This window comes from Rhinolophus sinicus, linkage group LG06 (genome assembly GCF_036562045.2).
Source record: "Rhinolophus sinicus isolate RSC01 linkage group LG06, ASM3656204v1, whole genome shotgun sequence".
Taxonomy (NCBI): domain Eukaryota; kingdom Metazoa; phylum Chordata; class Mammalia; order Chiroptera; family Rhinolophidae; genus Rhinolophus; species Rhinolophus sinicus.
The window spans coordinates 159146572-159172364 of NC_133756.1; the positions used below are offsets into that span (position 1 = coordinate 159146572).

At 52.2% G+C, this 25793-nt stretch overlaps 1 protein-coding gene across 2 annotated transcripts; it reads left to right on the top strand.

Moving 5' to 3' along the window:
• Positions 1–3247: 3247 nt before the first annotated feature.
• Positions 3248–16909, top strand: SPINDOC (spindlin interactor and repressor of chromatin binding). Of its 2 annotated transcripts, none has more exons than XM_019717864.2 (6): positions 3248–3554; positions 8128–8457; positions 8537–8686; positions 8846–8983; positions 9144–9344; positions 14526–16909. In XM_019717864.2, the coding sequence occupies exons 1-6, from the start codon at positions 3428–3430 to the stop codon at positions 14735–14737; spliced, it is 1158 nt and encodes a 385-aa protein (XP_019573423.2). In that variant the 5' UTR covers positions 3248–3427; the 3' UTR covers positions 14738–16909. The 2 variants fall into 2 exon arrangements, with proteins under 2 accessions (XP_019573423.2, XP_019573424.2); XM_019717865.2 differs by lacking the exon at positions 14526–16909 and adding an exon at positions 10823–10959 and having other exon boundaries at positions 3288–3554.
• Positions 16910–25793: the final 8884 nt, after the last annotated feature.

The window sequence follows — 25793 nt, forward strand, 5'->3', positions numbered from 1 at the left end:
TCCAAAAAAGTAAGGTTTATTTAACTCGCTGCAGTAGAGGAGGTTGCACCCTAAGCAAACCTTCATGTATCTGCTTCAAGTTGGGCTTTCACTCCATGATTCCATGAAGGGATTAGGCCAGTGGAGACCAGTTTTTGGACTGAATACTGCCAAGCAGCAGGTGCAATTCAGAGACTGGGTATCTTTATGTTTATTTAGAAGGCAGGATTTGAGCAGGGCTAGAGAGATCTTTGGTAAAGCAGCAGCAACCACTGAAAAAGGTGAAGTCATTTCTGTGGTCATGAAGTAACCTTATCGACGCCAAATTCCAAGCATGGTTTATGTTCTGCTGGTGACATCATGTCTGAATGGGATCCTTCCCAGACCCGACTCCAGTGTGTGTACATGTGTTGGCTTCCCCATACCAAGAAGCATGGTGTAGGAGAATTCAACTCACTTCTGACACTATCTTCCCAGAGGTAGAATCAGATTCCACAGGTAAAAGGCGCAGTCTCAGAAGATGCCAGTTTGGGCTACAAATTGGAGGTTCCAATGACCCTCTCCACTTCAGGATACTAATCGAAAGTTGTTACCTGTACTTCTGACCAATGAGCTGTAAATCAAAGGTTCCCATGATCCCCTCCTTGGGTTCGGTTAATTTGCTAGAATGGCTCATAGAACTCAAGAAAACCCATTTTACTTACTAGATTACTGATTTATTACAAAAGATATACATCAACAGCCAGATGAAGCGATACATAGGGTGAGGTCCCAAAGGAACTTCTGTCCTCATGGAGCTTGGGATCCTGCACAGTGCCAATTGGAAGTGTTCTGGTTCCCCAACACGGAAGTTCTCTGATAAAGTTCTCTGTCCTTTTTGGGTTTTAATGGAGGGTTCATTACATAGTCAATGATTGACTGAATTATTGGTTATTGGCAATTGGTTCAACCTCAAGCCCCTCTGCCCTCCCGGAAAATCAGAGAGTGAGACTGGAAGTTCCAATCCTCTATCCACCTGGTTGCCTCCTACTGGCAACCAGTCCCCACCTTAGGGTGGGGTCCAAAAGTCACCTCATTCACATCACAAAAGACACATTTATCAGTTGCAACTCTTAGGAAATTCCAAGGGTTTTGAGAGCTGGGAGTCAGGAATGATAAAGACCACATACAAATGAAGATTATATTTTGACCAAATATGTGCTTCTTATAAATCACAGTTTGCACTGTCTGAATATCAGAAGGGCCATCTTACATGTCTTAATATTCCTAAAACTTCACATTGATGTCCATAAAGAAACAATCCCCGTTTCAAAGCTGTTCAAATGTGAGGGGAAATGTTCATCCTAGATTTGATGAAATAGGATTCTTGCTGTATTACCTTGCTTAAGTAATTTCACCCTTTAAGCCTCAACTTCCTGCTCTGTGTTGTCGTAAGTTCCATCCAAACCTGTACGTTCTGAGGAATTCACTGTTAGGTGATCTCGTCGTCCTGCGAACATCACAGAGTGAGCGCACTTACACAGACCTAGGTGGTACCGCCTGCTACACACCTGGGCTTATGGGACAGCCTACTGCTCCCGGGCTACTAACCTGTACGGCACGTTCTTGTACTAAGTGCAGTACTAAGTACTGTAGGCAGTTGTAACACACTGGTAAGCATTTGTGTATCTAAACATAGAAAAGGTACAGTAAAAATACCATATTAAAGATAAAAAATGGTTCACCTATCTATAGGGCACTTACTATGAATGGAGCTTGCAGGACGGGAAGTTGCTCTGGGTGAGTCAGTGGGTAAAGGTGAGTAGATGTGAAGGCCCAGGACCTTACTGTAAACTACTGGAGACTTTATAAACACTGTACACTTAGGCTACACTAAGTTTATTAAAAATATATTTTTATTAAATATTTAATATTAAATTAACCTTAGTTTACTGTAGCTTTTTTACTTTATAAACTTTTAAATTTTTTAGCTTTTCTCTTTTGTAATAACACTTAGTTTAAAACACAACCACATTGTCCAGCTGTACAAAGATATTTTTTCAGTATTTTCTTTATATCCTTCTTCTATAAGCTTTTTTCCCTATTTAAAATTTTTCTTTTTTACTTTTTAAACTTGTTAAAAATAGGACACAGACACACACATTAACCTAGGCCTACACAGGGTCAGGATCAATATCACCGTCTTCTCCCTGGGTGCCTCGTCCCACAATAAGGTCTTCAAGGGCAATAACAGACCAGTAGTTGCCATCTCCTATGACAATGACTTCTTCTGGAATACTTCCTGAAGGACCTGCCTGAGGTTCTTGAGAAGCTGTCACTCTTTTCAGAAAGCGCTAATCTTATGGAACCATTATGGGACTACTGTATATGGCACATGACTGTCCATCATTCAGTGACTACTGATCCAGTATCATTTTAAGATGGATTTTCAGTGTCCGACATTTTCTCAACTGAACTCTCAGGAGGGCTTCTACAACAGAGGGTGATGCCCACCTGTGTCACAAAGGCAAAAGCTCAGCCACAGTAGAATTGTAATGCACCAGTGTCATGGCAACTGGACTCTGGTCTTCCAGCTCTCAAGGATTTCTGTGTAACTTTAGGGAGTCACAATCTCTGCACTCACGTTTAAAAACTGGAAATCACAAACATTAGCGGTAGGTTGCTTGTGCCCAACCTCCACTCGACTCTTCATCTTTGCACGCCCTTGTCCAGAATACTCCCCGATGTTTTTTCAAAGAGAGAATGAAGTAGTCTAAGAAAACATAACGTGTCCAAGATCACAGAGCTGGCAAATTGGTAGGAATTCCGTCTCCACTGTTCCCATGCCAAGGCCCTTTCCACTTCCTCACGGCCCCTCGCTACCGCCTCCTCCAGCCCAGGGCATCTTCTGGCGGAGGAAGCCTTGGTCAGGGAAAGGCAAAAGCAACCCCAATCCAAAGCTCTTCATGCCACCAAAATATGCCCGATTGGCATCTCAACGGGCTCGACCCACTGGACTCGACCCACTGGGCTCGGCCCAGGATGACCTCGCCTGGAGGAGTCTGGGGTCCCCTATCGCTGGCCCGCGATCCCCTCCTCCACGCTGGAGGGCAGCCGGGAGCCAGCTCGGCCCTTCCCGCCGCCCCGCGGGTCCTGGGATTCTAACGGAGCCGCGTGCAACGGGCGGAGCCGCGTGCGATTGGCCCAGCCGGGTTCGGGGGTGGGTCCGCGGCGGGCCGGCCGGGCGGGCGCCGACAATGAGCCTCCATAAAAGGGAGCAGCGGGGGGCTGGGGCCCCGGATTAAGCCCTCCCCGCTCGGGGTCCGGACGCGCCCGTCACAGGCCCGGCTCACGCGGGGCGGCCGGCAACGGGGAGGGGGCTGCGGGCGGGAGCGGCCGCCGAGTGCGCGCCCAGGCCTGCGCGCTCGTCCTCCAGCGTCCGGTCATCGAAATACCCCCCGGCCGCACCATGGCCCTGAAGGCCGAGGGCGCCGCGCTGGACTGCTTCGAAGTGACGCTCAAATGCGAGGAAGGGGAGGACGAGGAGGAGGCCATGGTGGTGGCGGTAATTCCGCGGCCCGAGCCGATGCTCAGAGGTGAGGATGGGAGGGGACCCCACTTCCGCGTCACGGTCTCGGGCTCGCTCCCCAGACCTCGTCAGCGGCCCGGGCACCCCCTCCCCACCTTGAGTCTGGTGCCCCGCGCCCCCCTTCCCCTGACGGTCTGGGCCCGGGCGTGCTCTTGCTCCGCCCCCACTCGCGTTTGGAATCTCAGGCCTCCCTGAATTCCCCCTCCCCCGCCCCCGCCCAGGGTCTGGAGCCTTCGATCCACGCCCGGCGCGCTCCGGATCTTCCGGTGCCCGAGCGCCCCCTCTCCTGGGCCCCCTCTCCTGGGCGGTGGGATCCCGGGCAACGCCGGGTGTCGGTGGCCGTCGTCTCCTATCCTGCTGAGGCAGGCCCAGGGGCCAGGCTGTGTTGTAGGCCGAGGGGCGGCAAGGCCTCCAGGCCCGAGGCCGAGCGCTGCAGCCTGGTGTCCGGAGCGGTTCCCGAGGGTGGAGGCAGGCGCCCTTCCTCCTGCCAAGAGGAGATTTTAAGGCCCCTCTCCCACCCTCGCCCCGGGCGTAAAGCTTTCATGCCCCTCGTCCATTCCCGGGCCTTTGGCTTGCACAAGCCACAGGTGTCAGAATCTTCAGGGGTGAATGGGATTGCTTACGGCACCCAGTTTCGGAAAAGAAATGCTTGTAGGGGGACCCTCAGCCACCCTAGAACGAGATTGGCCTTGGGAGGGAATTTGAGGAATGGTCTGGGGATGCTCACTCTCCCCTCCCCTTGGACCAGTTTCTTCACTCCTCAGAATCTTGCAAACCTTAAGGAAGCACAGGGCCACCTTAATGGAAGACTTGATAGTCCTGAAAATGCACATATTTTTCATTGCCAGATTCCTCTTCTCTTTGGAGGGAAAGTACCCAAGAGAGGTTGAAAGGAAAGCTGTTCATTTTACCTCAGTGGACCATCATGTCTGTCTACACTGCTGCTCACTCTTTTCGAATCAGACGGTTTATAAAACGAGAGGGAAATCAAGGTGCCACCCTTCTCTGAGCTTTCAGTCCAGCAGAGGGATTCTGTCCCTACTTCTGCTGATATTTATTGAATGCTGGACGCTAGCTGTCTCAGGCCTTTCAACGACCTGTAAGAGCGGTCTTCTTCCCCACTGTTAGGGATGAAGGAACTAGAAGTCCAGAGAAGCTATAATGGTTACTGGATGCTTACTGTATTCCGGGCCCTGTTTTAGGCGGGGCACGCTAGTGGCTATAAACAAAGATGAAACTCTGCGCTTTGGGAATATATATATATATATATATATATGTATGTATATACATATATACATATATATATATGATTGTGTATATATATATCGCTAAAGGCAGGCAAATAAATGCATAATATGTCAGGTGACGATAAGCGTTTTGGAGAACAGTAAAGCAGAGGAGAAGAGTGGAATGAGTCTTATTTGGAATATCGACTGGTCAGGAAAGGCTTCTCTAAAAAGGTGAAATGTGAGCAGACTCGAAGTACAGGAGTGAACCTTATAGATGGTCGGACAAAAAGCATTTTAGACAGAATCATAGGTACAGAGATCCTGAAGCAAGAAGCTTCTTGAAGATTTGGGTGGGAGAGAAAGGATGAAGTCAAGGTTTTAGCCTGAGCGACTGGAAGGACGGGCTTCCCACTTACTGAGGGGGGAGGCCGGGGATGCAGGATCGGGGGAGATTGGGAGTTCAGGTTGGAACGTGGCAAGTTTGAGATGCCTCTGACACATTCAAGTGGAGATGTCACACAGGAAGTTAGGCTCATGGAGAGCATGGCTGGAGGTATAAATAGGAGTTGTCAGCAAGCAGGCAATGGGACAAGACCAGAGGAAGAGGCTAGACAGAGAAGGGGTCCGATGACAGAGTCATGGCACGCTCCAGTGATTCCAGGTTGGAGATGGAGTCAGGCCCTCGTTAGACATTTCTGAGCCACTACATGTGGGGCACTGTTCTTGGTGCTGGAGATACAAGTGTGAACGATCAAACATCTATGCTGTTACGGAGCCTACAGTGTAGTGGGGAGACACAAGGAACAAATATAGCATATACTATGTTAGGTGGTGAGGTGTGCTGTGGAGGAAATGAAGCAGTGAAGGGGAATGGGGTGCTGGGTGGATGGGCGGATGCCAGCTTTCTATAGGGTGGTGGTGAAGGCCATGGTGAGAAGACAGTTCTTTAGCAACAGCCTAGAAAAGGTGAGGGAGTTGTGTGAGCACCTGGGAAGAAATGATGAGGGAAGGAAATGAACCAGCATCGGTGACTGAAAAAAAGCCCCAACAGAAGGTGGTACCTTGGAAGCTAAGTGACAGAAATCAAGATGGAAAAAGTGATCAGTCAAAAGATGAGGTTTAAGGGGTGGGCCCTGTGGCTCAGGCGGTTGGAGCTCCGTGCTCCATGCTCCTAACTCAGAAGGCTGCCGGTTCGATTCCCACATGGGCCAGTGGGCTCTCAACCACAAGGTTGCCAGTTCGATTCCTCGACTCCTGCAAGGGATGGTGGGTAGCAACCCCCCCTGCAACTAGCAACGGCAACTGGACGGCATCCTCTACAACTAAGATTGGAAGGACAACAACTTGACTTGGAAAAAAGTCCTGGAAGTACACACTGTTCCCTAATAAAGTCCTGTTCCCCTTCCCCAATAAAATCTTTAAAAAAAAAAAAAAAGATGAGATTTAAGAACTGAACACTGAGTTTAGCATTGGTGACCTTGACGAGAGCTGTCTTGGAGAGTGATGGGAAAGAAAGCCTGGTTGCAATTCGGGGATCAAGATTCCTGCCCATGGTAACATGGGGCATAGGTACAACACAGCTTTGAATGTAGATCCAAACCAATTCTTATATGTGTTTCAAATGCTACCTCTTCCATCCAGTCCCCAGGTGTTAGGGCCTTTCATATTTGTACTTTGTCCTATCCTCTCTGGTGGGAGAGAGGTGTAGCCATGAGGTATCGTAGGCCCTCTGCACAAGCACTGAGCTGCCTGCCTTTGCTGAGCTGCAAAGAATTCCTGCCCTGGCAGCTAGGGTCTATGTGCACTGTGTAAGGGCAGGTACCAGGCAGACTGGTGGGGATGAGGTCATGGCCACCGTGTAAAGCTAATTTTGATGGGATGGGGTAGCCTTCTGAAGGGGCCTCAACAGGTGAAGTCATTCACTGATCGGATCAGAGGCTCACTGAGCATCTCCTCTCCTATGTGCCAGACCCCGTTGGGACAACATGATGATAAAATTTAACTGTCTTTGTCCTCAAGAAAGTGTGCTGTGGCCTGGAAATCAGATATGGATTTTTTTTGGGGGGGAGGGAGGGGAGGGCAACAGTGTGTACTTCCAGGACTTTTTTTCAAGTCAAGTTGTTGTCCTTTCAGTCTTAGTTGTGGAGGGCACAGCTCAGCTCCAGGTCCAGTTGCCATTACTAGTTGCAGGGGGCACAGCCCACCCTCCCTTGGGGGAGTCGAACCGGCAACCTTCTGGTTGAGAGGACACGCTCCAACCAACTGAGCCATCCGGGAGCTCAGCAGCAGCTCAGCTCAAGGTGCCTGTTCAGTCTTAGTTGCAGGGGGCAGAGCCCACCATCCCCTGCGGGAGTCGAGGAGTCAAACCGGCAACCTTGTTGTTGAGAGGACTTGCTCCAACCAACTGAGCCATCTGGCACTGGCCCATGTGGGAATTGAACCGGCAGCCTTCGGCGTTAGGAGCACGGAGCTCCAACCACTTGAGCTACCAGGCCGGCCCTCAGATGTGGATTTAATCAACTGCCAGGGGTGGGAGATTAGGAAGACTTCCAAGGGGGTGAGGGCTTTAGGAGGGCCATGAAGGAAGGGGAGGAATTTGCCAGACTGATTGGGGGGTCTGGGCAGAGGCGCCAAGGCTGAAGAAATGAAGACTATCATAGCCTTTTGGAAAAACACATGTGGACCTGTGGTCTGTCTGAGACTAGATTGAAAGGAGGTATGAAGGTGCTCTAGCAGGATACCAAGGGACATACATAGGCTGTTTTATGTGACTAGCACCTCATGGGCTCAGGAAGGGAGAAAAAGACTGCGGATAGTGTTAACGTAAAACGGCCAAAGTGAGAAGCAACAAGCATTTATTTGAGATGAAAAAGAATAGTTATTCGGGAATCACTAATTCAGGCAGAAACACAAATAATGTTCTGCTTAGGAGACAAAGGCAAGAGGTATTTATGAGAAAGGGAAGGGGAACAATTACATCAATAGAAGGAAGGCATTTCTGTTGGTGCAGATAAGCTAAATAATGAATTTTTTTTATTTTATTTCAGTCTGGTAGTCATAATATCTGCTTTCTTGTTATCCATGCAAACAGTTCTTTAGGACACAGTGTTGCTTTAGGTCCAGTCCAAAGGTTATTTTGCCCTTTTAACATTCCAAAGGTTTGAGGCGTAGATGAGCAAGGCAGTTCCTCTGGGATGGAAGCTCCGGCTCTATTTTAAAGTGACTTTTTTTTTAACAGTGGGCATGCTCCTCCTCCAACACCATACCACCAAGTTTGGGGACTTGTGTTCTAAGTATTACTGGCCATGGGTACCTTTGTTGATAACACTGCCCCCTCTTCTCTCTCAATAGTGGCCCAACAGGAGAAGACCCCACTGCCTCGGCCCAGCCTGCTGGAGGCAGGCAGTGACGGCTGCGAGGAGCCCAAGCAGCAGATGTCTTGGGAGCAGGAGTTCCTGGTGGGGAACAGCCCAGGAGGCAGTGGGCGGGCACTGTGCATGGTGTGTGGGGCCGAGATCCGGTCCCCCTCTGCGGACACGGCGCGCGCGCACATCCTGGAGCAGCATCCGCACACGCTGGACCTGAGCCCTTCTGAGAAGAGCAACATCCTGGAGGCCTGGAGCGAGGGGGTGGCCCTTTTGCAAGACACCAGAGCTGAGCAGCCGTCCCCACTCAACTCAGGTAGGTGGGCGTGGGGTGGGCGGGGCAGAGTCGAACCTGTGGGAACACCTGAAACTCATGGGGCGTTTGCCCCCTTCAGACTCAGGCCAGGATGTGGATGCAGACCCTGCGTCCGCCCCAGATCCTGCCAGAACGCCCGCAGAGATTGTCGTTCTCCTTGACTCTGAGGACAATCCATCCCTCCCCAGGAGAAGCCGGCCCAGGGGACTCCGCCCCCTCGACCTTCCGGGTCAGTCATGGGGAACTAGTGAGGCTGAGCTGGGGAGGCGGGGAAACGTGCCTGTGTTCTGGCGGGGAGAGGCTGCTGGGCAGGTGGCTTCAGCAGTCCTGAGGTTCTGGGGTTCTGGCATGTCCCCTTAGAAAGGTATGAGGCCTTTTCTTTTTGCAGCTGCCCCTGTTGCAGAGCAAGTAAATAAGAAGCCCCGTGGTCAGAGATGGAAGGAGCCCTCTGGGGAAGAGCCAGTCAGAAAGAAAAGAGGCAGAACCGTGACCAAAAACCTGGACCTGGATCCGGACCCAGACCCAGGTGAACCGGAGGCCTGGGGGGTGGGCAGGAGGCAAGGCCCATGCCGAGGGCACCTGCACCTCACCTGAGGCCTCGGGCTCAGGCCTGTGGATTCTGGCCTCAGTGGTGTTAGGCTGCCCAGCGTCCTGGACTCACAGTTCCATTCTGTCCCCCCTTCCAGACCCTCCGTCACCTGACTCGCCCACAGAGACTTTTGCAGCTCCCACTGAAGTCCGTCACTTCACTGACGGCAGCTTCCCTCCCGGCTTCGTCCTCCAGCTTTTCTCCCACACCCAGCTCAGGACCTCAGACAGCAAGGCCGTGCCCAAAGACGGGAGAGCAGCTGAAGGAGGCCTTCCCCAGCCGGAAAGCCCCTCTCCAGGTGAGCTCCTGAGAGAGGACAACGAGGGGGGCAGGCAGGGGCTCTGACCTTCTTGAGGCTGCTGCAGCGGAGCTCAGGATAGAGGTGGTTGATGCTCAGGTCCCCTGGGAGATGGGGCCAGGGGCAGGCGGACTTGGAGGCTGGAGGCTGGCCAGGCAGCGTGGCTTTTCTGAGAGCTCCTTGGGGGTGTCCTGGAAGGTTGTTAGCTTGGGCTAGGCCAGTGCTCCCCAAAGCTTGCCACCCATCACCACACTTAGGTTGATTCTAGCTGGAGCCTGAGAGGTGCCCACCTTGCCCTGGTAGAGCAGGGGCCAAAATGGGACTGTTAACAGGACACTAGACCAGTAGTGAACACTTGGCAGACACCTCTGTGGGGAAAGCAGCTCAGTGAGCTGCCTGATGAGAGCAGTAAGTGTGTGTTTGTGGCGTGTCCTGCCGATTTTAAGGAACTTGAGCAGTTCATTTGGTCCTTATAAAAAGACCTTTTCCAGATGGAGACCCTCAGAGAGATAGTTCCTTCTTCCCCATGGTGCTTGTATTTTCTTGTGGCTGCTGGCACAAGTTACCACAAACTTAGTGACTTACAACAACACAAACATACTACTTTTCAATTCTGGAGACCGAAAGTGTGGAATGGGTCTCACTGGCTGAAATCAAGGTGTCGGCAGGGCCGCATTTCTTCTGGAGGCTCTAGGAGGAAGTCCGTTTTCTTACCTTTTCCGGCTTCTAGAGGCCGCCCACATTGCTTGCCTCGTGCTCTCCCGTCTTCAAAGCCCACAGTGGCCGGCAGAGTCTTTCTCAGGCTGCTGTCTGTGGTCTGACTCATCTGCCTCCCTCTTCCCCGACGTAAGGACCCTGGTGATTACACTGAGCCCACCCAGATCATCCAGAAGAATCTTTTATTTTAAAGTCAGCTGATTGGTACCATTAGTTCCATCTGTAGCCTTAACCCCTTGTGGTGGAGCAGCCACATTCACAGGTCCCGGGATTAGGACGTGGCCATCGTTAGGGGGCCAGTGTTCTGCCTACCACTGTCCCGCAGCCAAGCAGGGGCAGAATTCCGATGAGACTAGGTGTTCCCGCAGGGCCGAGGCTGAGCCCGGCTCTTCTCTTGCCATGCCAGGCTCTACTCACAGCATCTTGGGCTCAGGAGATGGTTCTTGGAGGAGTGAATGAGTGACACAGAGCGTGCCTTTGTCCCCTCTTGTCTGAAATGTGCATTTGGAATTAGAGCCTGAGAAAGATCACACACGAAAGAAAAACGCAAGTGTTGCCGCTTCTCCAGCCCATATCATGCCCCAGCGGTGACCACTGTTAGCAGTGTTTGCTTAGTATCCATCAGACCTTTCACAAGCTGTGTGTGTGCGTGCATACGTGCCCTTTCCTTTATTTTTTTTTTACCAAAATGGGCTCCGCTTTTTCTGATCTCGAGGCAGGCCTCATCCCTTCGTGTAGATCACGTTTTTAACTGTCTCAAGTTTCAGCTTGAGTCACATTCCAGTTCTGCCTCCCTGAGACTGTGCTCTGCTTGGACTTGAGCGTTTCCGAGTCTCCTCATTCTCTTCGGTGGATCACTGCTCTAAATGGCTGACCTCTTCCACTGTTCAGTGGGTCTTCTGGGTTCATTCTCGGAAGGGAGCCTTCATTTTGAGACCTGGGGTACCCTGCACCCAAACTCCACCTATCTGGAGTGGTGAGTAGCTGAGAAGGAAACCAAGCTCTCAGGTTGCTTTGGGGTGAGTGGACAAAGCCTGAGACTTTGGGGTTCAACAAGCTGATTGAGTAACGTGAGAGAGATGGAGGGGACTAACAGGTATTCGCAGCAGTGGCAGGATCTATGGAGGTTGGACATGGCCCGGAAGCCAGAGAAGACACTAAATGGTGCAGCAGCAAATGTTCCTACAGCCCAGCCCCGAGCAAAACACTCTGGGAAATGGCATGAGTGAGGCAGCCTTTGTTCCCAAGAAGCTCACAGTCTGTCTGGGGTACAGGGCGGAGACATTGCAGCAGAGAATTGTGGGCACCCACACTGGCTCTGCAGAGCGAAGGCTCCACACCGCTGGTTTCAGGCTGTTTCAAGATCCCAAAGCTTGGACAGATTTCTCAGAAACCTGTGAAGCTTCAACCAGAGTGTCTCTACTTTGAGTTGTTTTATTTGAAGACTTTATTTGAATAAAGATCCTACCACTTTAAAAAGTTTAAAAATCGAGGCTTTAGAAATTGGAGAAGTTCACTGTGGTCTGGTCAGCTGAGCTGATGGATGTGACTTTCTGGAACTTCCCAAGGGCCTTGCAGGATGAAGGTTGGGAGGGTGCCCAGGCCAGCAGAGAAGGTGACCCTGGGCGCCCACTCACAAGTAGTTGAAAAAAGAGCATCTTGTCTTGCTGGTGATTAATTGGAGTAGGACCTAGAGACCTGGCTTAGGGTCCCTTGGCCAGACCCAGTGTGTTCCCAGGCTGAGGAAAGAGTGAGTGTGCGTGTGTGTGCAAGAGCGTGTGAGCTTCAGAAGATTCTGTTCACTGCTGTATCCTCAGCACCTAGAACAGTGCCTGACACAAACAAAGCCCTTAGTAAAGATTTGTTGACAGATGAGTGGATGGTGGCTGCCTTCACCTGTCCTTCTGGTGGTGACATTTCCAGAGTTGCTCGGAGACAAGCCTTAATGAGAAACAAAAGAACTGGATTCAACCCCCGCCTCTGGAGAAGGTGTACACATGTACACACACGTGCACAAATGTGGAATGGGTGGGTGAGGAGGGAGGCCGTTCTGGGCTTGGGTGCTGATGCGACTAAGCGTGATCGAGTCCTCCTGGCTTGCTCCTGTGGCCCTGGGGCTCTGATCCCTCCCAGTTTTTTTTTAAGATTTTATTGGGGAAGGGGAACAGGATTTTATTGGGAACAGTGTGCACTTCCAAGTCTTTTTCCAAGTCAAGTTGTTGTCCTTTCAGTCTTAGTTGTGAAGGGCGCAGCTCAGCTCCAGGTCCAGTTGCTGTTAGTTGCAGGGGGTGCAGCCCACCATCCCTTGTGGAAGTTGAGTTGAACAGGCAACCTTGTGGTTTGAGAGCCTGTGTTCCAACCAACTGAACCATCCGGGAGCTCAGTGGCAGCTCAGCTCAAGGTGCGGTGTTCAGTCTTAGTTGCAGGGGGCACTGCCCACCATCCCTTGCGGGAGTCGAGGAATTGAACTGGCAAGCTTGTGGTTGAGAGCCCACTGGCCCATGTGGGAATCAAACCAGCAACCTTCGGCATTAGGAGCTCGGAGCTCCAACCGCCTGAGCCACTGGGCCGGCCCCCCCTCACAGTTTCTGAAAGGACATCTCTATGATGTCTCGGGCCTGGCTCTCCTGATGCTCCCCTTCCCTCTCCACCCCACCGTCACCCTTCCCTTCCTTGCTGCCAGGAAGGATTGGTACGTAATTCCATTGTTTTGTGTTCTCTAACTTAGCTCTTACTATGTTCCAGACTCTCTTAATGTGTTATCTCCTTAAGTCCACACAGCTGTCATGTAAAGTATTATGATTTCCATTTTACAGAACAGGACACTGAGCCTCGGGGGGGGCGGGGGGGTCAGGCGCCTCACTCAGCCCCTCACCAATAAGCAGCAGCCTATGTGGGTTTCCCCTGTGCCCACGCACACACCCTGCCCACAGTGCCAAGAAGCACATCCACCTGCTCCTACCCTCCCTCCAGCATCCAGTGTCCCAATTGAAAACCCAAGTCGTGTCCTGTTCCTGCTCTTCTCATAGCCCTTCCATGCTGTTCCCGTCACTCTCCAGATGAAAAACAGTCCTCATGGTGACATGATCGTCACCCCAGGATCTTTGCCTCTTTCCCCGAGCTGCTCGCTCTGGGCAGCTACTGGCCTTGCTGTTTGTTCCAATGGCAGCAGACGGGCTCCACCAGGCGCCTGCACTTTCTCTTCCTTCCGCCTGAAATGCTGTTCCCCCAGCTCTCCGAGTAGCTGATGCCTCACTTCCTGTCCATCTTGTTCACTTGTCAGCTCCATGAGACCCTTCCTGTCCCCTTCCCTGGCATGTGTTTTTCCTTTGTTTCTGTCCATATATATCATATTGTGTCTTTTGTTTATTCCGTGGATTGGCTCTTACCACTGGAACATAAATTCCGAGAAGGCCACTCGGTGCGCGCCAGACGCTGCTGTACCCTTAGCGACTGGAATAGGGTTGGGCACTGCGTAGTGGCCCCATAAGTTATTATGGAATTAAGGAGCAAATGGGTGCGAGTCAGCCTGCCCTCAAGGAACTTAGTTTGTCAGGGAGACAAACCAGCTTCAAATACAAAGCAGGATTTGCTCAGTTGTGCAACCCTTGGTGGCAGCCATGCGGTCATTTAAACCCTAGCAGTCTACAGCAAAATTATACCCATTTTCTCTGCCACGTTTGAAATCACTGGGTCTCCAAAATCTAGAAGAAAACCACACACAGCCCCTTCTCAGTACAGGATTGCAGCATTGCAGTCTCCATTTTCTGATTTGCTCCTCAATGTAAAGTAACTTGGAGGTGCCCGTGTCAGCGGGCGTTGTGGTAGCTGTGCAGTGGCTGTCAGCACTCTGCTTTTTCCTACCTCGAGGCCCAGTTTGCCCCTGCTGAGTGGCTTGTGCCCCTGCTGAGGTGGCATCTGGTTCCTGGGTGGTAGGCACTGACTCTCAGGAGATGAAGCGCTTGTCCAGGGTGAAAGCCAGGTGCCGAGCAAGGTCTCTCCATCTATGGTTCTCTTCCCTACCCTGCACATTCACTCAGGAGCTCCGTGGTGGGCAAAGCCAGGTCTCATTCCCCACCCATCCGTCACCTCTGCCCATACAGGGCACAACCCCTCAGGCCAGGATGCCCAGTAAGTTTGGGATGAAAAGGAGCCAGCCTAAGGTCAGACAGAGTTGGGGGAAGGGGACAGCATTAGCATCCATGTGCCAAAATACATGCACAGGAGAAAGGCAACGTGGGGTGTCGGCTTGTATCCGACCTTGAGAGGTGACCTTGTTTGCTGGTTGGTAGTGGTCCTGGGGTCTGCCAGGACTGGAGCCTCCCACTCTCCTTGGACCTCCCCTTGCACCAGGCCCTGGGCTCTGGAAATGGGGGTGTGGTTTGCAGAGACCTACAGGGAACGCCCTTCTAGTGGGCTTTCTGCAGGGCCCTGACTCTGCTCTCTGCTCCCGTTCCTGCCCAGCTCCCCCTCCGGGCCTTCGAGGGACGCTGGATCTCCAGGTTATCCGTGTGCGGATGGAGGAACCCCCGGCAGTCAGCCTCCTGCAAGACTGGTCCAAGCATCCCCAGGGCACCAAGGGTATGGGAGCAGGTGACACCCCAGACTGGCCTGCGGTTCTGTCGGAATCCAACACCACTGTGGGGGGAAAGCCAGAGGCAGGGAGTGCTGTGTAGGTTCTTGCTTTCCTGGGGCGGGGGGAGGGGAGGCAGCAGCCCCTTTTGGCTTCTCACTGGGAGCTGCCAGCTCTGCCACCTGATGGAGAGTTAACCAGGTGCCGAGGCAGGATGGAGGAGAGGGAAGGGGGCAGCATCTGCTGTTAGTTGACGGCACTGGAAAATGTCTGCCTGGCAAGGTGGGCAAGGGTGGCTGAGGCTGTCGTGTGGTGGGGCATTGGGCTTGTGGAGAACACCTACCCCGATCCTTCTGCTGACCCAGACCTCTCTGTCCCCCACCTCCTCCCACCCTCTCTTCACCCCCCACCATTCTCCCTTGGCACAGTGCCTTACACAAGAGGTGGTCATCACGGGGTTTGAACTGAGTCCCACTACCTCGGGGGTCGCCTCTCCTCCCCCCACCCTCGTTCAGGCTCCTCAACCAGGAGGCCTCCATTACCTCTTCCCACTCTGTCCCTGCAGGAGGCCCACGCAGCCCGTCTGAGGGCTCCATTCACTCCCATTCTCCTTTCTCCTGTTTCTTGTTGTATATATCTCCTTTGTTGACAATAAATTATTTTTTTTTATTAAGAGAGTTCCGTCTGGGCCATCATTGGGGGAAGGGGTTTGCTAGCAGGATATCTGGCCTCCTGGAACAACCTTGACAGGAAGGCTAAAAGGTTGTCTTGGTGGGAGCCAGAAAGCCCCCCACGTACCTACCCCCTGCCCCAGAAGGTGGAGCAGGGCCAGGGCAGGGCTTTGTTGGGCTAGAAGGTGAGGGCTGACTTGGTGTCAGTCACAGAGGAGCCCCTGGCTCCCTTCTTCCCTGTCCCTGGAAATGGGGTCAGAAACACCTATTTAACATACTGTACTTTCTGACTCACTTGAGAGACCACTGTCCAAGAGAGGCCATGGTGGGGGCGCCCAAGGCCGCTTACACCGTAGAGCTGAGACTTAACTTGGCCTGTCCAAAGTGGAACACTGTGGCTGGCGTGCACTGAGAGAGATGCCTCCTGACCCCCACCCCAGACGGGGAGGTGGGCACGGGGTCCTAAATGCAGCCCTGCCTTCAGCCTTGCAGCTCCACACACTCAGCTGCTCAGCTTTGTCCCGCCCTCTCCTTGGCTTAATGAAACCCAGTCCTCAGCCTGGTTTCCCCATGCCCCAGACCAGGAGAGGGCTGCTTTGGGTCTCTTCCCCAGATCCCTTACTCTCCTAAACTAACCATCACAGGCCAGAAGGTTGTGGCATTTGTTTTTCCCCTTTGGTGATGTGGAGCTCTGAAGAGGGACACGGAGCAGTGGACCCAAACCCCACTGTCCCTTTTAGAATCCAGGGGCAAGTGGGACAACTAGGACAATGCCTCCTTGGCACCTGCTCCTGATAGATGCTGAGCGTTCAGCAAGAGGGGCACCGCTAGGACTCGAGGTCAGTGGTTCCCGTATGACAGACTCAACCAGGCTTTGAGACCATCCAGGAAAGCTCATCTCTAAGTCAGGAAGGATCTAGGCCCGACGGTGCCGTGTTGTGTGCTTATCAGAGCTGATGTCACTCGTGGGCCAGCGTGGGCCAAACCAGGGGTGCGTGAGTGATCTCTCAGTGTGGTTGACTCATGGGACATGGTCCTTTTTCCCCTTCTGACTCAGTTATCTCCAAGGATATGTGGGCCCCTTGTCCAGGGGAGATTAGAAGACGTACGTGGTGGAGAGAAGGCCGTGGGCAAAGATTCAGGATCCCGTGTGTGTCTAGGGCGCTTCCACCAGTGTGGTCAGGCAGGCCACGGAACTCCCCCATGTCTCTACTGCCGTTTCTGCAGATGGGTAAAACTCGTATCCTCCCTAATACAAAGGAGTAAATGCTGAAAAGCTGGCTCTGAAACACAAATATGAATTATTGCGGGTGATTTCTGTCTGTCCTTTCAATCGTGTGACTGTGTTTACATTTATGCCGATGTGCTTTTAAACAACGTGGCTGTGTTGCTGGATGTTCACAATTGAGAAAACGTATATACAAGCTCGTTGTAAAATCGTGACGCTAAATGCACCTGCACTGCTGTTAATTTGATTGATGATTTGATCCACTAGACTGTGAGCTCCTTCCGGGCAGGGATTAGGTCGCCGTGACTTTGTTTTCCTAGAGCCCTGCATAGGGCCTGGCACATAGTAGGTGCTCAATAAATGTTTGTCAAGTGCCCTCTTGGTGTGTATTCCTCTGCGACATTTTTCAGTGCAAGCTGGTCCATGGAGTGCTGTTCTCTGGACAGGGTGGCTACCATGGTGACTAGGGGTGGCCTTCTGTGCCTTCAGCCCCACATCATGGCTGCAGGGATCTGCCCAGCCTCGGCCAGGACCCTAGGGACTATATGAGTGTGTGTGGCTGGGAGCTGCTGCTGGGTACCTCGGCTTACAGGGAGAGTTGGAGAGTGTGGAGGCAAGGGCATGACTCCACCCGGAGTACAGAAGGAAGTTTCTGAACAGATGTGACTGATGGCTTGAGGTCCCCCACCTGGACCAGAACCACCATCCTGGAACCACCAGCAAAGCTTCCCATACAAATATCAGTGTTTCCCCCGCTCCAGGGCTGGTAGTGGCAACGCTATCCAGGTGTGATGCTGAGACCCAACCATGACTTGGAGTGAAGGGGTGGGGGAGGAGGGCGCCACTGCCCGTGGCTCCTGACGGCCATGCCCCTAGTCCCCAGTACTCCTTTGCACTCTGAAGCTGGCCACCTCCTTTCCCTCCCAGTTACCCTCCTTGGGGACCAGGTCGAGGAGATCTTTTTGGATGGCAGTAATAGCCCTGTGGGCAAAGCCAGTCTGAGACAAGCGAAGAAGCAGCCCCTTCCCTCCTTGAAGAGAAACTGGAATGTGTAAGAGTGTGTTTGGGAAGGGGTGGGGACACTGGCTGGGCCCCCATGCGGCTCCCAGTTGCATCACTGGTCTGGCCCAGGCTCTGCAGCTCCTCCAATCTGACTTCCCTCTTGTGCAGAAAATGCGATAGTCAGCCTCGCCTCCACTGCCACCCACACTGCTGGCGTTCAGGGCCCTTTGTAAACTGTGACGCGCTGCGCACCCCTGAGGTGTGGGAGAAGATGGGAGACTGAGATAGGAAAGCATCTCTGATGGGGTTGCAGCCTCGCTGTGTGCCCCCCACCGGATCTGTTGGGAAAGGGGCACCCAGCTCCCTCCCCGAGGCAGCACAAGCAGGTGTGGCAACAGGTGAGGTGGCTCTGCTTTCCCACCTCCCTAGAACCAGCTGCCTCAGCCCAGAGCCTTGACAGCGAATCTGCTCAGTCCTTCTCCCCTAAGAGGAACACCATTCCTCACAGAATGTACCAGCCTCCAGAGAAGGAAGCAGAGCAGGCCTTTTGGCCTCCCCAAAACCAATGTCAATGTCTCAGACTTGGACCCCACACCTAGGAGGCCTGAGAAATAGGAGCAGCAAGGGGGGGCGGCTGGGCTGACCACCCCGTGGGCTCAAATTCCACAAATATGAATGGAGGCCCCGTGGGCAAGTTCTGCTAGGAACTGCAGAATGCAGACCGGACATCAGCCCTGGTCTCCACTGTGGGTCACCCCACATTGTGCCCATTATATGGGTGAGGAAACTGAGACTGCGAGATGAACCAGGTGACTTGCCTGCCATTCCAGAGCTGGTAAAGGAGCAAAGAGAGGGAGGCCAAGCCCAAGTCTGCCTGACTCCAGAGCTGTCTCCTGCACTAATTGGCCTGTTTCGGCTTTAGGAAGACCGTGACATCTTTCTGTGACAGTCCAGGCACCCATGGGTTCATGGGGCGGGGTGGCCGTGGACTCAGGTGGGAGACTGGGAAGGTAATTCGAAATGACAAATTCTCAGCATCCTCCCATCCTGCTCCAGCACTCTGATGGTGGTACTCAGTTCACTGACTATCCCAGTTTCCAGAGTCCCCCCAGGTCATGGAACCTGCTGGGATCATGCCCTGTACCTAGCAGTGCCAACTGGAGAGGCTCTCTGCACACGTGGAAGGGTGATCATCTCACACCTGTCCCAGGTGGGAACCAAGCTGAGGGCTTTGAGGGTGGATGGAATCTAGCTCCTCACCTGCCCCTTTTCTCCGGAAGTTGGCTCCTGGGCCCCTGGGTACGGGCATGGCCTCCCTCAGTGACCTGTGACCCTGGCTCCAGCCAGGCTCGGTATTTGGAGGCTCCAAAAGCAGTGACTGGTACAATTATGTCCATATGGGGTTGGGCCACTCTCGGGGGCAGGGCATTGGGGCGGGGAGGGGGGGGCTTCTGTCCAGACACGGCCCTGTCCCCTCACTGCCTCTCCCTGACCTGGGGCAAGTCCTCTTGTCCACCATAGCACCCACATCTTCCTAGGTGAGTGGTTTGCCTCTAAGAGACTCACCCATAGCCCTCCAAGGTCAGAACTGGGGTTGAGACAGCTGTACGTCGACAGTTGTTCAGAGCTCAAGCTGAAGAGGCCACACCAACCTGGGCCCACAGCTGTGAGCTGGGTGATACGCACGCACTGCTCCAGGCCCTGGGAATACAGCTGTGAATGAGACACAGCCCTGCTCCCTCAGCACCCCCATCCAGGGGAGACACAGCAGACAAGGCTCTGATATGGCCAGCAGGGGTGAGTACTGGGAAGAAAAATGGCATGATGGAGGGGCGCGAGTTTTTCCTTTTTTCTGTTCTTTTGTTCTTTTTTTGATCATGGATATTTTCAGACACACCCAAAAGAAGAGAGAGAATGGCGTAATGAAGCCTTATGTACCCAGCTTCAACAGATGTGGTCAGTTTTGGTTTATCTTCATCTCCCCATGTCTCTGTCCCTTCTAGATTATTGTAAAGCAAATCCCAGACATGTCATTTCATCTGTAAATAGATCTGTTGGTATCACTGAGCGATTCAGACTCTGTTCGTATCATTGTCACACTTTAAAAATCATTAATGCCTTAATGTCATCTAATATATAGTCAGTGTTCACATTCCCTAACCAGTCCATGAATATCTTAACATTTTTAATTGTGGTAAAACACACATAACATAACATTTACCATCTTAACCACTTTCAAGTGTGCAGTTAAGTCACAAGTACATTCACGTTGTGCAACTAATCTCCAGAACTCTTCATGAATATCTTTTTTTTTTTTTTTTAAGATTTTATTGGGGAAGGGGAACAGGACTTTATTGGGGAATAGTGTGTACTTCCAGGACATTTTTCCAAGTCAAGTTGTTGTCCTTTCAGTCTTAGTTGTGGAGGGCGCAGCTCAGTTCCAGGTCCAGTTGCCGTTGTTAGTTGCAGGGGGCGCAGCCCACCCTCCCTTGCAGGAGTCGAACCGGCAACCTTGTGGTTGAGAGGATGCGCTCCAACCAACTGAGCCATCCCGGAGCTCAGCGGCAGCTCAGCTCAAGATGCCGTGTTCAATCTTAGTTGCAGGGGGCACTCCCCACTATCCCTTGCGGGAATCGAGGAATCGAACTGGCAACCTTGTGGTTGAGAGCCCACTGGCCCATGTGGGAATCGAACGGGCAGCCTTCGGAGTTAGGAGCACAGAGCTCCAATCGCCTGAGACACCTGGCCGGCCCATGAACAGCTTTATAGGCCGTTTGTTTGAATCAGGATCTAATGAGGTCCACACATTGCATTTAGTTAATATATTTCAACTTGTAACAGCCCGTCTTTCCTCTTTTTTTTTTCCTTCTTTTTCCTTGTTTAGGAACACAATGACTCGTCCTGTAGACATAATTTCCTCCGTTCTGGATTTGGCTGATCGCATCCGCCTCATACCATCAGCGTGTTCATCCATAGGGGGATGCAATGTTGAAAGGGGCTGGAGAGGGTTTCCTCGGGAGCAGACCTCTAAGCAGAGAGAGCCACGCAGTTAAATAAGATAAGGGAGTTCTGAGCAGAGGGGACAAGGAGGGCCAAAGCCCTGTGGCTTTCTTTCCCCAGGGATTCACGCCAGGCACTGTTAGAGGCACCAAGGACACCATCGGGAACCAGAATACTATGTCCCTGCTCTCCTTGGGACTGGAGACCTCACTCACTGCCCTCCAGGGGCGGATGGCGGTGAGGAAGGCGAAGTATCCCCCCGCAGATAGCCTGCCTTCCGGCTCCGGGAGCTCCGGTACAGCTTTGGGTACGTGGGGACATCATCTTGGCACACTGGTGAGTCATTGCCCGGCCTGCCCTCCACCTCCTCCAGGAAGCCAGTTAGAGCCCTGGACGCCAGCTGGTACCGACTCCCCTCTGCCAACTCCAAGTCGGGGGCTGCTGTTGGCCTGTCTGACATCCCCCCAGATGGGAACTCCCTGAGGGCTGGCCTCCTTCATGCCTCCATGGGTTGCTCCCATTCCCGCCTGTCCTTCCTTGCAGCCCTTTGCTTATCCTGGGGATCAGACTCAGCATCACCTCCTCTGAGAAGCCTTCCTTGCTGCTCCCTCCATCCAGTTCCCATGCTCCCACAGGTCCCAGATCACCTCCTTTGGGTATCTCCCTCTAAGCCCCATTAAAAACTGCCCACTTATGCTTCTCATAGAGCCTCTGCCAACATGGCAGCCTGGCTTTCCATCCAGAATGTTCGGCCTTCTCAGCAATGGAGGTGGCAGTACCTGCTCGTGGAGAGTGACCCAGTGTGGGAGTGTGGGTTGGTACAAAGGACACCCCATCCCAGGAAAACAGACTCTGAAGGTGCCCTGCCGTCCTGGTACCCTTTCTTCTCTCCATCCCTTCCCCAGGTTGGTGCAGTGGTCTCCATGGACAGCCAGACCTTCCTACTGTACTGTAGGAACATATGAGCAAGGCTGGAAGGGACACTGTCCCCTCCATCCCAGGCATGGGGCCAGGTCATGGGTGAGGAAGGGGGAGACAGGCGTATTTGCTGGGTTAGGATTTTGGAGTGTCTTAGTCCATTCAGGCTGCTGTTACAAAATACCATAGACTCATGGCTTATAAACAACAGAAATTTCTTTCTCATAGTTCTGGAGGCTGGGAAGTCCAAGATCAAGGCGCTGGCAGATTCAGTGTCTGGTGAGGGCCCTCTTCCTGGTGCGTAGAAGGCAGTCTTCTTATTGTGTCCACACATGACGGAAGGGGCAAGCAAGGGAGCTCTGTGAGGTTGCTTTTCTAAAAGCACTAATTCCGTTATGCCCATTAAGTCATATGGAGTCTTTGAGACCTAATCACCCCCAAAGGCCCCACCTCCTAATGCCATCACTTGGGGGATTAGGATTTCAACGTGAATCTTGAGGGGATACACATTCAATCTATAGCATTATAGAAGACCCCATAGAGAGCAAAGAGTCCAGCTCCCCCTCATTGTACAGACAAGGAGCCTGAAGCCCCAAGGGGGGAAGGGAATCACCTAATGGCTTATGTGATCCATTAGGGACAGAGCTGGGACCAGAATGGGCTCTCTTACTTCTGATCCACTGCTGTTCAGGGAAATGGGGTGGATATAGCAGAAAGCCTTAAAAGAAGACTGGGAGGCTGGCTAGAGTACGCTAATAACAGCAGCGCACACTGAGCGCTGGCCATCCATCAGACTCTAAGTTTGTTTCATGTATTAACTCATTATAGCCTTGCAAATTATCCCCATTTGACAGTTGGGAAAATTAAGGTAGACAGAGGTTCAGAGGCTTGCTAAGATCGCAGAGCTACTAAGAAGCAGCCTGGCTGGAGGCCCCTGGATAATATTTGGTAGCCCGTCGTCATTGCCTACTTCCCACCTTTCGCGGGCTGAGTCCCCTGTGCTCACTCCCCTAGCACGGTGCCGAGCTTCTCTATTCTGTGCTTTCCTTGTTAGTAGACCAGGGGTAATAACTGCTTCCTGCACATTGTAACTGATAATGTCTACACAGCACACACCTGCACGTGTGTTAGCAAAACCAGGAAAGGAGAATGAGACCGGCAGTTCCTGTCCTTGTGTAGCTCATGGCCTGGTGGTGGTTGGGGAGGGAGCACCGATAACAAATGTATTCTAGTCTAGCAGTTCTAAGATGCACGTTTTTTCCCACTCCAGCGTCTCTGGAACGTTCTAAATTCAATACAGTATGTGGCGATGGTGACAAAGCGCATGATGGAAATTCAGAGATGCCAAAAAAAATATAAGGCAAAGCTCCTCGAGATGGGAGAGTCTCTGACAAGTGAGAGGGCAGGAGTGGGTCTTGGCACTCCTTGATCAGAGGCCAGTTCTGGACCATTCCTCCACCCCCTGGAGTGGCCTGTCCAGCATGAGCTGTACTCTGGCTGCACTGGTTGGGAGGAGAAAGATTGAGAAGAGTTTCGATGTTTCAGAGGGGAGAGAATAAGGATGGCTTCCGCTCGCTCCAGCACCCTGCCTCCCTTTGCTTCTTTCCTCCCTTCCTGCCCACAGGGGTGGGTGGGGGTGGGCAGTGGGGTAGATTGCTACCCTCAGGCCCCTTCCCTGTGCTGGAGCTGGGAATCCCATAGCTCCGCCTTCCACGGTTCCAGTGGCCTCACAGCTGCCCTGGACCACTGGTCATGTTGGTTCCTTTCTACCTGGTCTGGAGCTGCGGTAGATGCCTTTATTTTTGTGTCTGTTTTGTTTTCAGTTGTTCAGGTTGGAAAGCTTGGAATTATCTTTAACTCCTCTCTCTCACACCCCTCCAAACCAATCCATCAAAATATCCTGTTGGCTCTACCTTCTGAATATAACTCAAATCCAACCACTTCCCCTGCTGCTGCCCTCTCCAAGCCACTGTCATCTCTCTCTTGAATTATCGGAAAAGCCTCCTTCCTGGATTCCAGGCTTCTGCTCCTTCACGCTATCCTCAACCCAGCAGCCAATCAGATCACGTCACTGCCGAGACTCCCTGTCTGACTCTCAGGGAATGCCAAAGCAGTGGCCCTCCAGGCCTGGCCCCTCAATACCTTTCTGCCCTGTACTCCTACTACTCTCCCCCTCGCTTACTCTGCTCCACTCTCATTGGCCGCCTTATTCTTTAACTAGCCAGGCCCGTTCCTGCCTCAGGGCCCTTGCACTGGCTATACCCTCTCCCTGGAATGCTCTTCCTCCATATCTGCAGAGCTCACTCCCTCATGTCTTTCAAGTTTTTGCTCACATGTCACCTTCTCAGTGAGGCCTATATTGACCACCTTAATACTGCAACTTCTTTCCCACCCCAACAATTCTGATCCCCCTTATAGCTGCCTGTATATTTTTCCCGTGGTATTTCATACTTACTATTTTGTTTATTGTCTGGCTTCCCCACTTGAGGTGTAAATTCTCCGAGGGTGGAGATCTTTGTCTATTTTGTTCACTGATATACTTGAAGATCCTAGAACAGGGCTTTGCACATAGGAGGTGCTCAACAGAGATTTGTGGATGAATGAATTTGTAAATTAGAAAGGGGTAAATGTGTGGCAACACATAATTAATCTTTGAAGAGAACTAGGAGGTTTCAGGAATTTGAGAAGGTGATATTTGAACTGGGTCTTTAAGTACACCTGGAAGCTGAGGTAGGTGACTGGCTAATTGATCAACCTGAACAAAAAGCATGGAGGTGGCAGAGCTTGGTGGCAGGGCAGGAGCTGGGGGGAGGTGTCAACCAGTGATACCTAGTTGGAGAGGATATTAGCAAGATAAGTAGAGGCCAGATATGCAAAGCTTTGGATGCAGGCTAAAGGCTTTCCTACCACCAGGAGCAGCTACAAAATTTGTCAGACCCAGTGCACGGTAAAGAAGCAGGGCCCTTTTGGTAAAAATTTCAAGAGAGTGACAGCAGAGCATTAAATCAAGCGCAAGGCCCTTCTAAAAGTAGGCTCATGAAGCCAGTCCTGCCTCTCCCACAAGGGAAATTGTGAGAGCCTTCAAGAAGGACAGAGATGTAATTGGAGGTGGACTTTAGGAAGATTATTCTGGTGGGGTAGGTTGGAGGGAATCTAGGCAGAGAGACCAGTTAGGCAGCCTTGTGTGGAGAGAGGAAGAGGAGGAGACAGGTGGGGTGGGGGTGGGGCTAAGAGGCAGAAGGCTGGGGTGAGAACGTGAGTGCGTAGAAGCATGGAGGTGGTAGAGTTTACTTATGCAGGAGCATGGGTCGGAGAAGACCCCTGAGTGCACCTTCCTTTGCTACTCCAACCCCCTTCCTCTTTTCTCTTCTTTCCAGACCCAAGCCTTAGAAGTGAGATCCAACACGAATCGGCAATGTGTCTCTCTTTGGCCACCAGAGGGCAGATCATTCTCATGGATTTTCAGGATTAATTTGGGGTGGGGGGGAGTGGAATGGCCTCTGTCCTCACCTCTTCCTTCCTATCTCCCTAACCTCCTTCCGCAATTCTTCACCAACTTCTTCCTCAATGGCTGAGTGCCTGAATGGAGCTGGTGCAGAGCATGGGGAGGTGTTCTGGAGTCCAGTGTATTTACTACGACTGTAGAGAGTACCTGTTACCTTAGGAAGTACCTTCATACCACCCTCTCATTGCATCTGTCCGACTCTGTATTTCTCTGGTTGACTTGGCCAAGGGCTCTCTGCTCAAGATGCTAACGCTGGGAGTTAGAAGTCAAGTGTCAGAAGTCCAACCAGCACTTTTCCCCTCAATCCCTGGGGCCTCTCTGCTCCTGTACCTTTGGGGACTTGGTTGAACCTGGTCTCTGGCTCTTGTGGGAACACTGGCTTCTGCCCATCTTAAGCTGTCTTTGAGCCCTGGGGCAGGGGCAGGAAGGCAAGTTCCAACATGTCTGGGGTAAGATGGATGGGACAGCTTGGAGCCAGAGGAATCAGATCAGCCTACTGCTTTTCCCTGCTGAGACAATTTAGGGGGAAGTGAAGATTGGACCCAGGTTGCCAAATGGACTTCCTGTTGGATCAGAGGCTCTCCAAGGATGAGAGGGAGCTCAGAGCGGACGACTCCAAAGACCTCAGTTTATTGATGGGGAAACTGAGTCCCAGGGAAGGAAAGGAACTTCTCCAGGTGCCCATTCTTTGTGCCATCCTGAGGAATTCTCATTGTCAACCAATGTCGGTTTTCCACGAGTTTCTTTGTCTTAGACGGGATAACTCAAATGTGAATTAAGATGAGAATGTCTTTCCTGCCTTAGTTTGCAAGAGTATTTAAAAAAGTAACTGGGA

What these genes read in the sequence shown, in the direction of transcription:
- SPINDOC (XM_019717864.2), top strand. Translation starts at nt 3,428, where the DNA reads ATGGCCCTGAAGGCCGAGGGCGCCGCGCTGGACTGCTTCGAAGTGACG. An exon ending in GCCGTCCCCACTCAACTCAG is followed by an intron (nt 8,458 to 8,536) that starts GTAGGTGGGCGT and finishes TGCCCCCTTCAG; the next exon opens with ACTCAGGCCAGGATGTGGAT. An exon ending in CCGCCCCCTCGACCTTCCGG is followed by an intron (nt 8,687 to 8,845) that starts GTCAGTCATGGG and finishes TTCTTTTTGCAG; the next exon opens with CTGCCCCTGTTGCAGAGCAA.